Source organism: Equus asinus, chromosome 15, assembly GCF_041296235.1.
Source record: "Equus asinus isolate D_3611 breed Donkey chromosome 15, EquAss-T2T_v2, whole genome shotgun sequence".
Lineage (NCBI taxonomy): Eukaryota > Metazoa > Chordata > Mammalia > Perissodactyla > Equidae > Equus > Equus asinus.
Window position 1 is genome coordinate 4,141,084 of NC_091804.1, and position 12,229 is coordinate 4,153,312.

Below are 12,229 nucleotides of genomic sequence, written 5' to 3' on the forward strand. Positions count from 1 at the left end.
CTGGGGGAACCGCCAGGATAGAGGCGCGAGGGATGGAGAAAGCAAAGGGGGGTGATCTTTTCAAGAAACACCCAACTGCCCCCTTTACCTTTTTCGCCTCCATTATGGGGGCGGGGGGCGAGAGAAAAAGATGTCAATGACCATTGTTTGCTCGTTTCGGATGTTGCTCCGCCCCCCGAGTCTGTCGTAAACCTGGCGCCGGCCTAAAATAAACCCCAGATCCCGCAGCTCGGGGGGCTCGCCGCGCCGCCGCCTCCTCTCACAGGAGCTGCCGCCGCGGCCGAGGGGGCGGCGAGGAGCGGCCGCCGCGCCCGCCCCGGGCTCCCTACCTGGCCGCCCGCCGAGCCATGTCGTTGAGCCCCAAGCACACGACGCCCTTCTCCGTGTCCGACATCCTGAGCCCCATCGAGGAGACCTACAAGAAGTTCGGCGGCGCCATGGACGGCGCGCCGCCCAGCCTGGGGGCGCCCCTGGGGGCCGCGGCCGCCTACCGCGCGCCGCCGCCCGGCCCCTCCTCGCAGGCGGCGGCGGTAGCGGGCGTGCAGCCTCCGCACGCCATGGCGGGGCACAACGCGGCGGCCGCGGCGGCCGCGGCGGCGGCCGCGGCGGCCGCCACCTACCACATGCCGCCGGGCGTCTCGCAGTTCTCCCACAGCGCCATGGGCGGCTACTGCAACGGTGGCCTGGGCGGCATGGGCGAGCTGCCCGCCTACACGGACGGCATGCGGGGCGGCGCGGCCGCCGCGGCCACCGGCTGGTACGGCGCCAACCCGGACCCGCGCTACTCAAGTGAGCGGGGCCAGGAGCGCGGGACTGAGGGCAGGCGGACGGGGCGGGCTTTTCCCGCCACGGCCGGGGCGCGCGCGGGGCAGGGGCTCCCGTGCTCCCGCCGGGGGCGCGCGGGGGGTCTTGGGACGGGGCTGGGGGCGCGCGGGGGGTCCTGGGACGGAGCCAGGGCGCGCGGGGGGTGCTGGGACCTAGCCGGGGTCCCGCCGGCGTCGCGGCACGAAGAGAGCGGGGCGGCGGCGGGAACGGGCTCCCGGCAGGCCTGGCGCTCACCGGCTTTCCCCTTGGGCCCCTCCCCAGTCTCTAGGTTCATGGGGCCGTCGGCGGGAGTGAGCGTGGCCGGCATGGGGTCTCTGACGGGCATCGCGGACGCCGCCAAGTCGCTGGCACCGCTGCACGCGGCGGCGGTGGCACCGCGCAGGAAGCGCCGAGTGCTCTTCTCGCAGGCGCAGGTCTACGAGCTGGAGCGGCGCTTCAAGCAGCAGAAGTACCTGTCGGCGCCCGAGCGCGAGCACCTGGCCAGCATGATCCACCTGACGCCGACGCAGGTCAAGATCTGGTTCCAGAACCACCGCTACAAGATGAAGCGGCAGGCCAAGGACAAGGCGGCGCAGCAGCTGCAGCAGGAGGCCGGCCTGGGCCCGCCGCCGCCGCCGTCCCCGCGCCGCGTGGCGGTGCCCGTGCTGGTCAAGGACGGCAAGCCGTGCCAGAACGGCGCGGGCACGCCGACGCCCGGCCAGGCCGGCCCGCCGCCGCCCGCCGCGACGCCCGCGCCCGAGCTCGAGGAGCTGTCGCCCAGCCCGCCCGCGCTGCAGGGCCCGGCGGGCGGCCTGGCGGCCCTGGACGCGGCCGCGGGGGACTACGGCGGCGGCGTGCTGGGCGCCAACCTGCTCTATGGCAGAACGTGGTGACCGCGGGCACCCCGGGGCGGGGCCCTGCCTGTGGCCCGAAGGGTCTGCAAGAAACTGCGGGAATGGATAGGGGAAACTTGCCGAAGCGGACTGCTTAGCACACGGCCCGTCAAAAACGAACAACGGGTCACGGAGAGGGGCAGGCTCTGAACCTCTTGGCGGGGGGGGGGGCGGGGGGGGGGGACGGCGACAGCCCCAGAATTGAATCGTGTAATGTCACGCCGGGAGGCTTGGAGGAGGTGATTTCCTCCTTCCAGAAGTTCCTAAATTATGCGAAAAGCTGGCCGAGTCCACATCCACCACGTTCCTAACCAAAGCTCTCAGAGTTTTGAAAGTTGGAAACTTTGTTGGTGTTTGTAGCTCTAAAAATCAACCCGCTTTAACAATGAATCTTTTTTGAAGTGGAATTTGTCTTGGGAGACTGATTTTCGAAGGGCCCCCCCTTAAGTGCAATTTCATTAATGTTTGATTGAAAGTAAGTTGAAGTGTAGCTCAAGGTGGATCATGCACATAGCAACATTATTGCAGAGGAATTATTGCCATTTAGGTAATACAGAAATGGAATAAAAATAATCAAAAATACTGCTTATATGGATTCATATAGCTTTTTAAATTTACTGCTGATTTTTAAATGTTTTGATCATTATTTGGCAAATGTGTGTTTGTATATTACCCTAAAAGAGGATTCCGCCGCCCCCCCCCAAGATGCAGTTCATGATAAGAAAGACTGAAAAATACGGTATCTGGTCTCCCTAAATCAACAGATGAAATAAATACACCCTATCCTTCTGTAGACATGTTATTTACTCTTTCTAAGGTATTTGCCTGTCTGAATTTAAATAGCTTGATAAAATACTAGAGTCAGCAAGCAAAATTGCTAAAATTGACATCAGTTAATTCATCTATATTTCAAAGCATGTCAAGAAGGAGGACAAGAATAAGATTATTTACTGAATTGTAATCAGGATGTAAAGAAGTAACTAAAATATAATTTTCCCATTATATTTAGAACTTAATAGGGGTTGCACACCGATTTTCTTGGTGTTTTCTTGTACAAATAATGTATTTACTCTTTAATATGCCAATTTATATTTCCTATGTTCCAAATGAATATTTAAATATAACTTAAAAGAACCTTAAGTACTTTTTTTTTGTAAAAGTCAAGTGGTCATTTCTTTTTCACTAAGTTGTATAGGTTTTGTTTGGATTTGGTTTGTTTTTACTCTAGTTGGCACGATATGACAACACAGCTCAATTTACTCATGATTTAAATAACTGGTATTGAAGTAAAAATACTAAAAGCTGAAGAACGTGAGCTTACAAAATGAAAATTAAAAACGTAATATGGATAAAGCGTGGTTTATAAATGACAAAAACCGATAGTTACCAGGGACCCTAAATCTCTTCAACATTTGAAGTTTTAGAATTACCATTTGAGGCTGAAACATTTTATTTTGCTTCATTGTTCGGGTGTTTTTCTGAATGTGCAAAGTGAATCCTTAGGACGGTGTTTTAGGAGTTAAATTTGTACTTTCTCTAAACTGTATTTTATATAGTTAAAAAGACCCAACGACTCCAGTCCCTTTCACAGAGGGAAAAAACACTAGAAAAGCAAGGGGATCAGCCTTTATCAAGGGGCTGTGAATGTGTTTTTGGGAAATGAGAACTAATTTTTTTAAAATTTTACATAAAAAGAAATAATTTGAGCAGAAAAATAGCATGAACATGATACAGTGCAGCTACAGAAAATTCTCCCAGTTTGGATTCTTGCATATTAATGGAGTTGACTCAAAATGTTAACCAAGCTAGCATAACTATTACTGATGTGCCAAATTTCAAAATGCATGTTTATATCAGTTTGATACCCTGATAGTAGTACCAGAATTCTGAAATTTTACTTCTAGAAAACATGTTCCAAAAGTCCACATGGTTTGCAATTCTTTTTTTTTTTTTTTTTTTTTCCAGCCCAATACTTAACAAAAACAGCAATAGATTATGGACTAAGGGCTTCGAGTAACATACTTAAAGAAAATAAATCTTCATGGACAGTTTTTTCCTTGATACTTTATTTTTGGAACAAAGATTCCCTTAGACTAAGTGAACTCTATCAAAAAGATCATTAAGAAGAAACAGCCTTTTTTATACAGTATTTTCTGAAAGTATTTGGTATAGGCATATCTTTTTCCTTTCAGCATTCCTATAAGTAGTAAAAGATCCAAGCTAGAAGTAATTGTTGCAGAGGGCTTAACATTCTACAGACAGAAACGTACTGAGTTTATGTGTGCACATCTTGAAATTAGGATAAGGTTAGATTCTTGAAACATTAAAATAGAATGTGTTTACTATAGAATTCCACATTCTGATGAATGTAAAACAAGAGCTTTTTCTTCTTTTGCAATTAGTGCTTGTAGATCTTTTATCAAAACACAAACTGCCAGACTAGGTGAAACTCATTAACTGAAGAGGAGGATAAGTGTCTTCACAACCAAGAAGGAGGACTGGCGCAGGGTCTGAGTGGAACAAAGCCCCCTCAAAGTTTACCAGAGGCCACAGCAAAACTCCGTTTCAGAAATGCTAGCCACAAATGTGACATTTTCCTAAATGTTTTGGGGGTTTTACAACAATCTAACTTATCTTCTCTAACTGAGGCACAGAAACCAAAACCCAGAATCAAAGTCGCAGAGAGGAACAACAGAGATTGCAGGTACTTTTCTGTAATCTTCATTGGGAGGTAAATGGAAGTGTTGTGTGTGTGAGAGAGTGTACAGTGTTGAACAACACGGGAAGGGTGTTTTGTATATGGAAGGGTGGGGGTGTAACCCAATTGTCTTCTATTTAATACTTTGCTTAGAACTAAAACCTAATGGTCAGAACAAGTAGTCAGACTTTTATCAACACAGATGTTGTGTTCAAACTATTCTGCTATCGGCTGTTTACTTTGAATTTAAAGCTAATCGGAGACTCAACCCTGTTCACTAAATGCAAGCACCTTCCAAAGACTGGCTTTGTTAGCTGCATTGAATACTGATGATGTAGAGAGACTTTCAGAATAAATTTGTGAACCATAATCACATAAAGACCCATCAATTGGATTTTTAGATATGGATTTGTGCGTAAACTAATGCATTAGGTGGTGGCAATATAAATTTCAGATGTAGTTCAAAGCATGATATTGCCCAACTGTTTAACCATAACACTAACATGTCCTGGATAAAATCCTGTATGTTAATTATTTCAGTCCAGTTTTTTTTTTTTTTTTTTTTTTTAAATACAGCTACTTGCCATGCCCAAACTCAATGAGACAGGGAACTAGGCTACATTTTATTTTAAAAATAGCCTTTTACAGCTAGTGAGAATTGATAAGGATCTGGAGAAGATCCAAAGAAGACTCACAGACTGAGAACCACATCGATGTCTGGTCAGGAACTCGCTGTCTCCAGTAAGTATTGAGATAATTTTGTGATTTCAAGATCACTTTCATTTTATTATTTTTAAGTTAACAGGTAATGGGAACTTCTGGGAGAGGGTTTTTGGTTTCATTTGTTTCTACTTTAGAATGTTTACCTGCAATTGAATGAAATGCCTTTCATTTCAGTTTTTTTAAATTCTATGTAACCTCTTATTTCAGTAATTCTTTAGGTGACTTCTGATAAGATTAACCACTAATATTGCCTAACTCTAAGTTGTGCAAACTATTTTGCAGTAGTAAATAACTCTATTCCTATTTCACACGCAAAAATTAAAGCATGTTCTCTCTTGGCCCTCATTTGGTAAATACGGTATCGGGAAACAAGCAACACAGCGTTCAACTTTACCCTGAGTGAAGGAAAAACCTGTCGAGAAAGGGCCGTTTGTTATTTTGTTAGTGTGTGGACTTTCTTCCTGGTTAGAAATAGTAGAGCGCTCGATCGCCAGGAATAGCCTGGCGGGGGCTTCGTGACCCTCTGGGGTGGGCAGGGAGAGGCGTCCGACCAGCGGGACGGAGCTCCCCAGCCGCTCTGCCGTCTGGGAATGGAGACTCAGTTGACTCTTCGGAGAATGTCCAACTTTCGGATTTCTAAGCACAGCTAGACGCAGTTACTTTCAGACTTAGAACTTAAAACAGCAGTTTCGGAAGGAAGAATATTTCCATTTCCTTACAGGTCCGGTGTTTGCATTCGTGCAGGCAGTTGATGAAACTGGGCCCTTGAGAAGCTGCAGCGCCGCATCCAGGGGAACCGACGAACGACGCTCCGGTTTGGGCCCGGCGGCGGCCGCGACACACGAGCCACTGAGCGAGCTTCCCCGCGCGCACCGTGCTCGCTGCGGGCAGCTCGGCGCTCCCGGGCCGGCGAGCGGCGGAGTCTGCGGCCCGACGCCGGGGCAGCGAACGCCGCAAGGAGCCGGAGGCCCGAGGGCCGAGCCTTTCCCGACTACGCCCCGAGGGCAACTGGGCCCGCGGACCCAGGACCTCGACCCTGAAGAGCAGGCCGTCCATCCCCGCTGCGCCGGGCCCGCGGCTCCCGGGCGCCGCCACCGTCCCGCGCGGCTGCGGAGTCGCCGCTCCCAGGGGCCCCGGACGCGGTCGAGGTGCGGCCGACGCCCAGCGCGCCCCGCGGAAAGCGAGAGTTCAGGACCCCCAGCCCCATCCGGCCCGCCCCGACGTCTCGCGTCATCGCACTAAGTTAACCTATGGGTCATTACCCTTCATTTGCCTTCGTAGCGCTAAACGGCAGTCTGATGGTAGTTTGTAGACGGCCTTGTACTTTAACGTGCATACCTCATTTGATCTTTACAGGGAAGACAACTGCTCATTAAGGGCCCTTAGCGCCACAATAAAGTCAGGCTGTTTCCAGGTTCTAAGATTTTTAAGCATCTTTACTATGAGCCCCCGAAAAACTGCCCTACTTAAATATAATGGAGTACAGTTAATTATTTAAAATTGGCCCGTTGACTTCACTTTTACATCCGAATATGGAGGGGATATTTATAGCTTTAGACATTTGATTTTAAAGTTCTAAAAAGCGTTTACTTGTTGAAATAACACGGCATTTTTCTGCAAGATTCAAACATGGGAAAACTTGGAAAGAGATGGAGGAGGAATAGAGAGAGAAAGCAGCAGGGGTGAAGGAATGGAGCAGGCCCAGAAGTGAGCGTCCAGCAAGCTGGCAGATGTCCTTCAGGGCCACCACCTGTTAGAAGGAATCCAGTCATCACGCTTCCATCAGATGTCTTCAAAACAACACTTCCAACATTCATTTTCACATTTGATGTTTCAAAGTTACATTTAATTGTGAAAAGGCCAAGGGAAAACTGAATTATTTTACAGACACACTCATGATGGCTTAAAACAAAACCAAACCAAAGATCTGAGAAAACATAGGTTCTGTACAAGTGTGGGTTTTGGGTACCTATGGAGCTATACACATCAGGACATTTATATGGGCTCCTTTGGAACATGCAATACTTGATTTACGTGGCTATACATTTTAATATTTGGATAAACTCGAAAAATTTAACAGAAGGCATTAGCAGTACTTTACTGTATTGTGAAGGTAATATATAACGGCTGTGTTAATTTCCAGCAGAGAAACGCTTTGTCTCAACAATAAAGGACCCTACTCTATTCACCCATCACCAGCAATGAACTCAATAGCTTCAAAATACCTTCCCATTCAAAGTTAAGGTGGGATTTTTCCCACATAAAACTAAGATTAACAAGTGTGCCTTAGCTGAATATTAAAGCAAAAATATCCTAAATCAGAAGTTCAAAGAGAATCCTTATTTTACAATCTTAGGCTAGAATGGAACAATGGAAACAAAGCAGCTAGACTCTTGATACGTGTATCCAAATTTGTTGTGGCGATGAAATGAAAATGCACCTGGAAGTGCTGTGTGTGAACTTCAAGCATAAATTTAAGGAATTATAGTGTGAGTAGTAGCAATAAAAAAAATGACTACAAATTAAATCTATTATGAAATAATGCATAAAATATGCTAAGGGAGCATAGACTAACTACAAATTAAACTTTTCAATTTTTCTGAAAGATTTAAAACAAGTCCTTAAAACTGGAGAAGTCTACATGAAATTTGTAAAATGTAAATAATTTATTCTCACAAAGATTTTACTGTTAGCCAAATCAGTAGTTGACAGACATACTAATACATGGGTTGGTTGGGTTGTCTTATCGACCATATCCTCTTAAAATTGACATCTTAATTGATTTTCTTTTGACATCAAATTGTAGAAATTTTTTTCTGCAAAACTGATTAAAAAAATAATGCTTGGCTGTGATTTTCAAAGCTGAAATACTGTAAAAGAATAAGAACACAAGAGACCAGAGGGTTTGTTTTTTTTTTTTTACTAAAGTCCAGAAATTTCCATAAGACAAGTACATTAATGAAATGTTTCCAAAGAAATACTGAACAATATATACTCTAGTTGGCTGAGGGTTCCAGCTCTAGAGTTCATACCTAATTCTTGTGCATTAAAAATCAGCATGGGTCTTAGATGATCTAGAATTTACTGTGTTTTGAAATCCACAGCTGGTTTGATTTTTAACCATAATGAAAAACCAGTATCCCTATTCCATCAAATGTGTTTTACAAGCAATAATAAATTCAGATCCACTGTATTATGCAACACACATCTTTGGAAAGCAACATAAAACAGTGAGATCAGATCAGTAGAAATATACACAGTTAAAAGAAATACACAAAGTACTGTAGTTTTATTAAAAACTACTATTTGAGAAAGAAATCTTTCCACAAATAGCATAAAATTGTAGAATGATGAAAGGATTTCGGAAAGCTTTACAAAAGCCTAATTCCAACTGTATCTTCCTGAAGGTGGTGGCAAAGGGTATTTCCTTCCTTCTCTGGGATATCCCTGAAAACAAGCAAAAGAAAGAGTTTATATTCTGGATTAACACCTCTGCAAGTAAATTAATTTTACATCTCTATGGAAAAAACACCATGAAGAAGCTGAATGTCTTAAAGATACATCACATGGAAGGTCTCCACAGCTTTATACAAAGCTTGCTGCAAAGCTGAACTCTAGCACACATGCTGTCACTGAAAACTAACCGAACAAGCCTTAACAAGCACTTAAGAAAATTCCTTAAAATGCACACAAATGAACTGTAGTTCAGCATTTTGTGTAAAACACTAGTGGTTCTCAATCTTCCCTACCACTCCAAGCAGTAACTCAAGATACATTTTGGTAAGGTACCCACATCATTTTTAGACATATTACACTAGGAAAGTCACTTTGCTTAACCAAGCCGAGAGCGTGCTAAGTCAGTTAAGGCCTAATGAACTGTTTTCGTGACTTTTTTTTTGTTTAGCTATAAACAGTAGAGCATTAACACATTAAGTCAGTACATAATCAATTACTGGTGATATTCATAACCTACCCTGGTAGCTTGCAAGTAACTTTTCTGTACTACCTAAGATACATGACACCTCTTCTATCACAACTCCCTTTCTAGGCCTCCAGGATTCTGAAATGGACCCCATCCCCCACGTTGTCACACAGAGCATTACATTAGAATATGAATATGTGCAGACCATCAAGGCCACAACGTAGACTAAGGCCTTGTTTAGTCATATAAACTTCACTAAAAATATCGTGAAGTCATAATTATATATTTTTTTTTAAAGATTGGCACCTGAGCTAACAACTGTTGCCAATCTTCTCTTTTTTTTTCTTTTCTGCCTTTTCTCCCCAAATCCCACCAGTACATAGTTGCATATTTTAGTTGTGGGTCCTTCTAGTTGTGGCATGTGGGATGCCACCTCATCGTGGCCTAATGAGCAGTGCCATGTCCGCGCCCAGGATCCAACCAGCGAAACCCTGGGCCACCGAAGCGGAGTGCATGAACTTAACCACTCAGCCACGGGGCTGGCCCCAATTATATTGTTTTTAATAATAAACTTCTACAACTTTATAGTGCTTTAAAAATTGTGATTTAATAAAAAGTGTCTCAGTGGAAAAGAGACCAAGGAAAAAAATGCATTTCTATAAGGTCCTAAGAGAATTATAAATTTACCAACAGTAAATTTAGAATTTACTGTTACCAGTCTAACAGCGGACAGTTCCTTTAAAGGGAAGATCTCTGAAGGAGGCAGGAAAAATGATGTACAGGGCACCCAGTCCCTAAAATTCCAGGCATTTTAGGGTTTCCATTTCTGACTTAGAAAATGAGGTGATAGGACTACACATTCTTCAAAGTTTCTTCTAGTTATAAATATGCCTTCATTTCAAAATACTCATTATTAGATTGTCTAGTATCATCTTGACTCTAGTAGCATATCAATATACTGATAGGATTTTTAGAGGTCTTGGGCTGACAGCATTCAAAGTAAAATTATATGAACCGATTTTAATGAATTGTAATAAAATTCTCTCAAAAGACAATTAAGATGATTATTTTCTTGTAAAGTGAACAGAAACTTGTAAGAATACACCAAAAAAAGGGTAAAAAAAGACTTTTCTTAGTTGTCAAAAGACAGGTCTTACACATAGGGACAAATGGCAAGAAGCTGAGTTAGAAAATTAATATTCGAGGCACTGCAGAAGGCCTGTAGGCAACACCAGGTAAGCAATTTACAAACCACTGCACATCACCGCAGGTGCCGTATTCCACAAATACCACATGCACTATAAACGGTAGCATGTCCATCCTGCTCTTGAGCAAAGATTTGATTAAAGAGCATGTAAATACTGGCCAGGGTGTCAAACGGCTGGGGGACAAATAGACTGAGGCAAATAGACTTCTGTCTTAAATATTGCTAAAACTGAATGCTATAAAGAGCAGGAAATGAAGCTTACATCTACTAAGCCTGTCTAGGAATCATCATACTTATTCAATGTAGCTATTAGCTATTAAATTTAGTAGACAAACGTGGAAAATTATGAAGGAGAGATTTCTGTCCATGAGAAATGATATCAGATTAATCAAGACAGGAGACTTCTAAGATAACAACTGAGGGGCTGGCCTGGTGGTGGTGTGCTTAAGTTCACGCACTCTGCTTCGGCGGCCAGGGGTTCCTGGGTTCAGATCCCAGGCACAGACCTACACACCACTCACCAAGCCATGCTGTGGCAGAATCCCACATACAAAATAGAAGAAGAATGGCACAGATGTTAGCTCAGGGCCAATCTTCCTCACACACAAAAAAAGATAACTGAAAAGACAGATTCTTACTTCCAGTTTCTAGAAAATTATTATGAGATTTAGTTTCTACTAAGACAAAGAGCACTACCCTTAAAGGATAAAAAATGTATTTAGGTGGCCAACTATATTTGGGCTAAATATCACTGACTGATATGATTAAAAAGGCTTTTGGGTTGGAAATTCTTCAGCATCTTCAAGACAGGAGCTATTGAGGGAGGCAGACACTCACCCTATATACATTTTTAATGAGGGACCCAAGTTCAGCTGAGCTATTCTATCAATATCTTATCCAGAAATGTTTTTAAGAAAATAGCAGTCCCAAGAGGCATGGCTAAGTACAAAGTAAGCAGTATGCTTTTCATCCCACAGTCCACTTTGTATCACCTGTCTCCCTCCACGATCATCACGTCTCGGTGGATACCCGCCGGGTCCGGCTAGCATCTGGTACTGGTTTGGCTGGAAGGCTGCATTTTGGGTTTGGAGCATCCGGTTCCATGGCAGCAGAGGTTCAGCCCCAACGCCTCTGTGGAAAAGCATCATGTTTGCATTAGAAGCCAAGCCTGTTATATAGCCAAAAGTCTAAAATAAAACTGGCCTGTATCATCTCCAAATTTTAGGACAATCCAATTTGCCCAGATTTGTCATATGGGATATACAGTATCAGAGTGGCCTCTATGTCCCTCATACCTAGTGTAGTCTAATATGTTTCATGAAGTATCAGCATTTATTAAAAAGGGCATTAAAACTCAACTGAATCAGAAAGATCTGACTTAAAATATATTTTGTTCAATTTCAATTGTGAAATTTCTTTTTTGGTCACTTAAAGATTTGAACCCAAGATCACCAAGGTGGTACATTTAAGATGCTATCCAAAGAGTAAACATGTACAAGACGGAGAATGAGGCTTTATTTTAAAAAAATGTCCAGACTCATTCTTGGAGTTCATTCTTTCTAGTTAATTGCAGGTTGCAAATGAATTCTTACTGCTGAGCATTTTGAATCTAGGGTAGGGGACTTGGTTGTTTTTTCCCAGCTATTATTCTGCTCAATATGTCAGAAGGTCTGATCGGGAGGAAACCTTTTCAAGTTCTATTGCTGCAGCTTTCAATTGACCACGGTGACCTAGCAACGTGAGCACTAATTGGCACGGGCTGACTGGCATTTGGTGCACCGTTTACATGGGAACACAGATTCGACAGCTATGAAAACCCAGTTTGCTGGCCCAGATTGTTAGTCAAAAGAAATGTTTTAATTGTCTCCAAGTGCCTATTTTAACTTTGTAGATATAAAGCAACAGGTATGATGTATTAAATCATAACAATTTAAAATTGTCACATAAACTTAATGTAGCAAAGATAGACCTTTTAAAGGCAA

General features: G+C 44.1%; 2 protein-coding genes across 3 annotated transcripts in view; one reads left to right on the forward strand and one right to left on the reverse strand.

Annotated features, from left to right (window-relative positions):
• Positions 1 to 236: 236 nt before the first annotated feature.
• On the forward strand, positions 237 to 1,788 carry NKX2-4 (NK2 homeobox 4). The gene is made up of 2 exons (XM_044748769.2): positions 237 to 789; positions 1,087 to 1,788. The coding sequence occupies exons 1-2, from the start codon at positions 348 to 350 to the stop codon at positions 1,695 to 1,697; spliced, it is 1,053 nt and encodes a 350-aa protein (XP_044604704.2). The 5' UTR covers positions 237 to 347; the 3' UTR covers positions 1,698 to 1,788.
• Positions 1,789 to 8,022: 6,234 nt separating this feature from the next.
• The window catches only part of XRN2 (5'-3' exoribonuclease 2), a 74,080-nt gene continuing 69,873 nt past the window's right edge, over positions 8,023 to 12,229 (reverse strand). For both annotated transcript variants that reach the window (XR_011494524.1, XM_014855695.3), the window contains exons 29-30: positions 11,240 to 11,378; positions 8,023 to 8,565 (exon numbers count right to left, since the gene is read on the reverse strand). Coding sequence is in view for 1 of the 2 variants with exons in the window: in XM_014855695.3 (XP_014711181.1) it covers positions 8,500 to 8,565; positions 11,240 to 11,378 (205 nt within the window). In the remaining variant the exon portion in view is untranslated. The remainder of the gene's footprint in view (positions 8,566 to 11,239; positions 11,379 to 12,229) is intronic.

Excerpts from the sequence above, each read along its gene's own strand:
- NKX2-4 (XM_044748769.2), top strand. The coding sequence starts at position 348 with ATGTCGTTGAGCCCCAAGCACACGACGCCCTTCTCCGTGTCCGACATC. Across the intron at positions 790-1,086 it reads CCCGGACCCGCGCTACTCAA|TCTCTAGGTTCATGGGGCCG; the intron begins GTGAGCGGGGCC and ends GCCCCTCCCCAG.